Source organism: Sinocyclocheilus grahami, unplaced genomic scaffold (assembly GCF_001515645.1).
Source record: "Sinocyclocheilus grahami isolate Dianchi unplaced genomic scaffold, SAMN03320097.WGS_v1.1 scaffold1463.1, whole genome shotgun sequence".
Taxonomy (NCBI): Eukaryota; Metazoa; Chordata; class Actinopteri; order Cypriniformes; family Cyprinidae; genus Sinocyclocheilus; species Sinocyclocheilus grahami.
This window is the reverse complement of record NW_015506642.1, coordinates 67,505-75,036: the sequence shown is the minus strand read 5'-3', so window position 1 is coordinate 75,036 and position 7,532 is coordinate 67,505. Positions and strand designations below refer to the sequence as shown.

Here is a 7,532-nt window from a genome sequence, read left to right as displayed (position 1 = left end):
GACCGCCTGGGCGGGCGGGGGGGGGGGAGGGGGGGCAAACTCTGTCACTAGAACATGTCATACATTCCCTCAGTTTGTAAAAACACACATGTGCTGAGCGTGGAAGTCTGTGCTATTATAAACTCATAACCACCTAGAGGAGTGTGGACCAGAAGCCTGAGAGCACCAGTGAAAAAGCAGCTTTAATCATGTGCAAACTGTCCTGACCCTAACTAATCTAACCCAGTGTTTCCCAACCTTTCTTTAGTCGCGGCACCCTTTGGAAATTTTAACAAATTTGTGGCACCCTACAAAATTTATTTTGTAACAATATTTGATTTTCTAACTTTGATATGATAATTTGAAAAGTATAGATATTCGGTAGAACAGGGAAGAACTGCAGAATATAATGTCATACAGATATTTTTAATATTATAAAAAAAAATTGTCCATCAATGGTGGCAATCAGTAGGCTAATTTCTAATGAAGAGAACAATTTATATGACAGAATTTAATGTAGGCTTTGATTCATATGTAAACATTGTGAGATAGCTAGTTATAATGGTAATTAAACAAAGTTTTGCTCACTCAGTGTATTTTTGATTTTTCAGCGGGGTAATTTTGTTGCAGTAGCACGAGAGAGCTTGATTTAAAATGTTGAATTGAATAAAAAAACACGACAAGGAGGCTAAGCAGTTAATAATGAAATAAGAACAAATAAAGAAATTACTAATGACAAAAAATAACGATAGGCCTACAAATGAAATATATTGCTTTTTAGTTTTTCAGGTAGGTCTAACACCTATTAAGAGATTTTTTTTGACCAATTATCCAAATAATGTTTAGTCCTAGAACGCTATTATCATCAGAGGACACGTGAGCATAACGGTTAGCAGATCAATGAATGAGAGAGCAGTGTTACCAGAGTTGCTCATATACCACACCATGTTACACACAGTAGGGCTATTACAGACAGAAACAATACTGTACTACATCCATGTGTGCTGTCGGCTCAGTGTTTGAGTGGACTTTGCTGTTCAGATGAGCACGAGCGGTATATGAGTGGAGCGCTCACATGGGCCGCGAGCGACTGAGCGGAGCGCACACATAGAGCGGATAACACGCAGAGCGTCACACCACGTGACCGTGAATCCTGAGCCGTGAACTCATTTTCAGCAGCTGGAATTTCAGTGCATCTCTAATTATTGGCGACATCAGAAATGGATATTATATAATAGCTGCTTTTATGAACATTTTAGCAATTTAAAATATTTAAAAAATATTTTTTTTACACGGCACCCCGGTTGGGAAACACTGATCTAACCTAACCTCAGCTAACCCTAACCTTACCGTAACCCACATTAAATCAGCCACCAGGGGCAGCATTTCATAGCTTCAAAGCAGAGGCTCTTCATCCTGGTCCTGGCGACCCCTGCTCTGCACATGTTCCATGTGTCTTTTATTTAACACACCTGATTGAGATCATCAGCTCGTTAGGAGAGACTCCATCAAAGCCACAGGAAGGCAAGTTACGCTTTTTCCAATGGCACTAACGACCCTCACATCTCCGGATAATAAGAGCATCTCTGAGCGCAGTGTCAGACACCAGGACCAGGATCCAAAACCACGGCTTTAAAGCCAAAGATGTCTCTAATGAAATATACTAGTGCTGCTCAACTGCAGTAAAGTCATAATTACAATTATTTTACATATTATTTAGCAGGATGTGTGGGTGTAAAGGAAAGGGGTGCGTTAGATTTGTAACGGAAGACAAAAATACATCAACACTGTAGTTGAAAACAAGCAGCCAGCTCTAATCAATGTACTAAGCTATGCCACATAAATTCTGATAAAAGGCTGTAGTTATAATGTGAATATGGAGAGATAAGTTGACAGCGCTGAGGCTGGTTCCTGACCCGTGTTGCTGACAGCAGTGACCACGTGCGTCCCGTTCTGAGTGATGGCTTTGACAGGCAGCTGATGCTGGCCCACCGGAGCCTGCTGCAGGATAGTGACCGTCTGTACGGGGCAGGACTGGAGAACACGACCCGAGCCCAGAGAGCTGGCTGTGATAGCAGGCACCGGCTCCACTTTCACTGAGAAAAACATCATGAACAGCATTACAGAGGAGCAATGATCCCTCTGATGACTGCTTAAGTACATCCAGCGAGTCTTATCGCACAATAAACCCCTTCACGAGGATCCACAGGCTGGATATACATCATTACACGGCTACGTGCCACATAAGTAAAGAACATGCTTGCTGCGATAGACGGTGTTTTCGGTTATGCCGGTGTTAAGCCGCAACACCGGTTACATCATTTGCCTACCGCGGCACCGCCCCCACCATCGGTTAGATTTTTTTATAGTAACAAAAATCATTTAGCCTAGTTCAGTTAGAGGACAGACACTTTTAAACACTAAACGCTCAATGCAGCGTGCCGAGCCGTGCGCGAACGACAGGTTCTGAGCGGGAGTCAGATTGTATTCATCACGTGAGGAGAGCGAGTCGAGCTGACGGACACGAGCGAGCTGAGAAACACAAGACCACGGCAGAAGACTGTTTAGAGAGGAAATGCAAAGGCACCTGTTGTGACAATATTTTAGATTTGGAAAACCTATTAACTGGAAGTTTTTTTAAACATTAGTTTCTTATTTATTTGGTTCCACAGTGTTTGCAGATTTTCAGTTTTATATACCCATTTAAACTTTGTGTAAGTAATTTGTTATTTTATTAGGCATTGGCCTATATGGTGTATTTTTATTTGTTTTGTTAATAAAAGTTCAGAGTTTGACGATGTTGTTGCTTGAATTGAATCAACGCTGAATTGCCCCTAATTTGAAAGTGAAAGTAAAATTCGCACGGCACTTTTACAAGCCATTTGAAAGCAAAGAAAAGAGGGACACTCAAACGAGACTACAGTATTACAGCACCATTAATACCAGTTGAGTCTGACTGAACAGAGAGCGAGTCTGCACTGAGGTACGACATACGCTTCAGATACTCTAATGAGCGATCGATAATATATATACGGCACTGCTATCGAGTCATCGTCTTCAGAAATATCAGAGCTCAGAATGTCACGACTGACCAATCAGAATCAAGTATTCCAGAGAGCCGTGTAATAAGATAAAATCATTCATATAATCAATATCCAGGTCAGCGTGCTCACCTCTGAGCTCCTGGTGCTCTCCGTTCTGGTGTGGCTCTGCTTTAGCGATGCTGGACTGGACAAACCCTGGCTCTGCTGCAGACAGTCCGGTCACAGAAACAGCAGGGATCTGGTGCAGCACATGCAGCGTCTGCATCAGGGGCTGCTGGGAGCTGGGAGCGGACACGGCGTAGGTCACAGGTTTGATGGTCTGCGGTAGCTGCCTCTGAACTGTGATGAGAACCGGTTGGGTGTTGAGACGCGAACCTGTGTGGGAACATACGTTATAAAGGACACTTCATGTATACTTCTGAGTGAACAACAGTAAACGTGATGCTACAAGGCCCAGGTGTTGTTTTCAAATTAAACAACTGGCAAAAAAGGGAAGAAAAGACCATGTGTTTAAACTTTAAACACATCAGGGCTTCCACAATTTCTCATTAATGAATTTCCATGACTTTTCCAGGCATTTGTGATAACTGGATAAGGATGCTTCAGAATCTATTTGATTCAGACTGACTTCAGGGAATCCATCAGGCTGTTTTATGAACACCGTTGTAGGCCTTATACTCCATAACAAATTTCCTATAGCTGTCTATTTCAGCAGAGGTTTCACTCGTGCATGAGGATGATCTTACCTGGAGCATTCTGAGCAATGACTGCTAGCTTCGGCTGAACGGCGTGAGCGTGAGCGGAGGCAGGCGTGGGCTCGGGGTCCATAGGAACAGGTGAGCCCTCTCTTGATAAGCTCTCTGGAGTCTGAACGCCGCTGGAGTGAGCCGACAGCACCCCCGTGTGGTTAGGAGATGCTGGAGCGCTCCTGAGACACAGCGGGAACACAATCACAATCAACTCAAGTGACATTGTTCATGAAGGCCTGCTTGCTGAAAAGCATCCATTCATAGTCATGAACGTCTATCAGAGTAATTTAAGTCTGTTGATTACAAGCAAACAGTGACTAGTTCCATTCAGATTACTAACCCATCAATGAGACCATAATCCTATTTTAGTAGAGGTGTAACGATTGACTTGTTTCTCGATGCATCGATTACAAACCCTGACGATGCAATGCATCGAACCTGAAACATGGACTTTTGAATCATCGATTTCAGACTTTAATCGATTTTAAAAAGTTATTCAATGGCTCTCGGCATCTTACCGACGACGTTACCCGAGCAGTCGAAGGCTGTGCATTTACTGCATGGACGGAGCAGAAATCTAAGTGTCTGAAGCATACACAGTTCCATTGAATGATAAATGTGTTCTAATGTCCTTCAACCGAATGTACGAAGAACACTGTTAAAATAACCACAGCATTAACAACAACCTTGAAATAAGAGCGCGAGGTTTATCTGATAATCAGATGCATGAAAGTAGCGTTCGTTGCTAGCAAACAGACATCGGCGCGTTTTCTTTCAGAATCATCATTCGCCGATGGAGAGGGAAAGTTAAACACTATAGTATGTTATTTTATGAAAATGAGATACTGAAAGAAGTGATCTCGCACTCATAGATGTGCAGGCTATATCTGCAGCTAATCTGAATAAAAAGCAGAATGAACTGATGAAACGTTAAGACTATAAACACAATAAATAAATACAATTTATGAATGATGCAGTGCTAATGGACATATCATTTATTACAGAACAGAAACTATAAAGTATATTTTCTACCTTATTCTGTGCAGAAAATTGAAATAATTGTTTGTAGTATATAAAACGATCATAAAATTGCCATTAGGAAAAAATTATAGATTACAAATGACTGATTATTGTCCAGCAGTGTATTTGATTTCTTACAGCAAATTCAAAGTACGAGATAAGAAAATAATTACTTGTAAAAAAAAATCATAATAAAACATACATATATACATACATAAAATTATTGTATTTGATATTTCTGTCACTTCTGAAATGATGGCTGCGCCCACATAATACTTTTAAAGCTCTTTTTTAAAATCGTGGCTTACATAAATTTCTACATGTCATGCCATAGCATCATTAAACTAGCGTCTAACAACAGACAAAAGTGGGTTTTTCTCTCTAACCTACGGTTCTGTAACTATAAAGGCTGCCGTGTAATTTGCCCCGACAAAGCATTTAAAGAACTTAGGGGAAGCATTTAAATAATCCTGTGAATGCACTTAAAGAATGCAGAATCGAATCGAATTGTGAATCGAATTGAATTAGCAAAAATCGTTCTTGAATTGAAAATCTATGAAGCGTGAATCGAATCGATTCGGTGTCTACCCAAAGATTCACAGCCCTATATTTTAGCAATAGTCAGGCCGGTGAAGATAAGTATAGGAATAGTTTAGCTAATAAATGATAGTTCTGTCACCATTTCCTCAGCCTCACAGAAACAGCACGAGGAGAATATGAACGATCACCTGGATGAGAGCGGCCCGAGTGGAGTCCTGAAGCACGGCACGCCGCGAGGCCTGCGCTTACGGAAAGCTTGTTCGATGAGCTTTCCTTCAGACGAGGGGTCTATCCTCCAGAAAGAGCCTTTGCCCGGCTCCTCTTGAGATCGCGGCACTTTGATAAAATAGCGGTTTAAGGACAGATTGTGACGAATCGAGTTCTAGGAGAGAAAAAAGCAAGGTTAACAGTTCGGCAACTGCTTTAAGCTGCAAATTCAATTTCATTTGACACTGTAACGAAGAAGCAGATTATAAACGAGACAAAGTGCACATCTACTTCCAGAGCGGGTTCAGCTTTGTGTATCGTGTTTACTCAGCTTCTGCTACTTGAGAGTTTGCTGTTGTGTCTGTCCCATCTTTCAATAACATGGTGGCAGCAAAACAATGTGTAATATGCACTGAAATATGCCACACAAACTGTATTAGTCAGACTGAAACACTGGTTTCTAATGTTGAGATGCTTCAGAAGGATCTGCAGAGCTGTAGGTGCTACACACAACCTCAGCTCTCGGAGGATTAGAGCGCAGCGGCTTCACTGGATCAGTGTGGATGATCATGTGTTATTCAGTCTGACAGAACAAGTCTTTCATATCAAACACACAAAAAAACCTGTGTTTTGGAACGCTACTAACAAGAGCATGTAAAAAAAACAAAGATAATAATAATAAATAAAGTCGGGGCCTGCTCAATTCAGTGAGTTCACCTCAAGCACATACAAATACATCAGCACTGCAACAAGGACTAAATACATGACATGACTCTAAACTGTAGACGCTGCACAAAGGAAAAGCTGACTGACACTCACTTGCCAGCCCTTGTCTGCGGTCCTGTAATATGGATAATTCTTAGTAATGTGGGTATATATTCCATTCAGTGTTAGTTGTTTGTCAGGTGCCATTGTGATGGCCTGAACAATAAGCTGTGCATACGAGTAAGGAGGCTTGGAGTCATCCTGTTAAAGACAAGGAAAAGAGCATCGAGACGGGTTACTGCATCAGATCAGTTTCAGAAAAGTCCAAAGTGACAAACCAGACATCATTGCTCTACACAGCAGCCTGCACTTCTAAAATATCTCCTACTTTTGGACTGTCTCCTCCAGACGCTTCCTTGTCATTTTCAGATTGTGAGTTTTCATTGATGAGATCAGCTGTGAGTCCACGACACATTTTATAACTGGACAGTCCTGCTCCTCGGGGACTTGATGGACAGGAGTTAGCAGCGCTGAAGAAAATGACAAACAAAAAGTGCATAATAAAGGCCTTTGCGATAGAGCACAAACGGCTGTGAGATGAAGCAGGATGCGCTTACCTGAGTGTACCTGTGGGAGACGGGAGCGGGCTCATCAGGTGGGCGATGTTGTCTGGGATGTTGATGGTCAGCGGCGAGATCTGGACCTGCACCGCTTTCACAGGAGACTCCGGCGCGTTCCTGCGCTCTCGCTTGTCGCTGGACAAGGCAGTGAACGTCATTTTGATAGTGGTGCTGGGAAATCTGAAGGTGCACCTACAAAACAGAGAAGAACCACTTATGCACTGATGTTTATGGAGTAGCATACAGAAAATATCTACACAAATAAAAAGCAGAGATGTTGATACACACACCGGCCGGCAACAGACCACCGAAGGAGAGCCGGTTTGTGTATGGACACCAGCGTGACCCGATTACACTTTAATCATCACAAATATATCCGAAGCTCTGCCACCCTTCCTCACAATGAGCTCGCAGTGTGTCCTCGTTTCACATCTCACTTAATGCATGTACAAATAATCATAATCTTTATGATTTGAGGCTACGCTCATCTGATACAGACGCACCCCTCTGCAACAATAACACACAAGCACACAGCTCTACATCTCTCAGATGGAATATCAATAAATGTAAAGGTATGGACCCAATGCAGCCTTTTTATAATGAACGCCACAGTCCCATAAGCAAGCATTGCAGGGCATACAAACATGAACTCTATTAGCCAGGCTATT

The 7,532-nt window shown here is 42.2% G+C and overlaps 1 protein-coding gene across 3 annotated transcripts in view; it reads right to left on the bottom strand.

Annotated features, from left to right (window-relative positions):
* Positions 1-7,532, bottom strand: part of LOC107570476 (forkhead box protein K2-like) — an 11,048-nt gene that overhangs the window by 2,679 nt on the left and 837 nt on the right. For 2 of the 3 annotated variants that reach the window (XM_016256705.1, XM_016256706.1), the window contains exons 2-8: positions 6,862-7,056; positions 6,633-6,774; positions 6,359-6,505; positions 5,521-5,714; positions 3,770-3,951; positions 3,153-3,398; positions 1,896-2,075 (exon numbers count right to left, since the gene is read on the bottom strand). In XM_016256705.1, the coding sequence (XP_016112191.1) occupies positions 1,896-2,075; positions 3,153-3,398; positions 3,770-3,951; positions 5,521-5,714; positions 6,359-6,505; positions 6,633-6,774; positions 6,862-7,056 (1,286 nt within the window). Of the gene's footprint in view, positions 1-1,895; positions 2,076-3,152; positions 3,399-3,769; positions 3,952-5,520; positions 5,715-6,358; positions 6,506-6,632; positions 6,775-6,861; positions 7,057-7,154; positions 7,366-7,532 lie in introns of those variants that run through there. The other variant, XM_016256707.1, reaches the window with a different exon arrangement.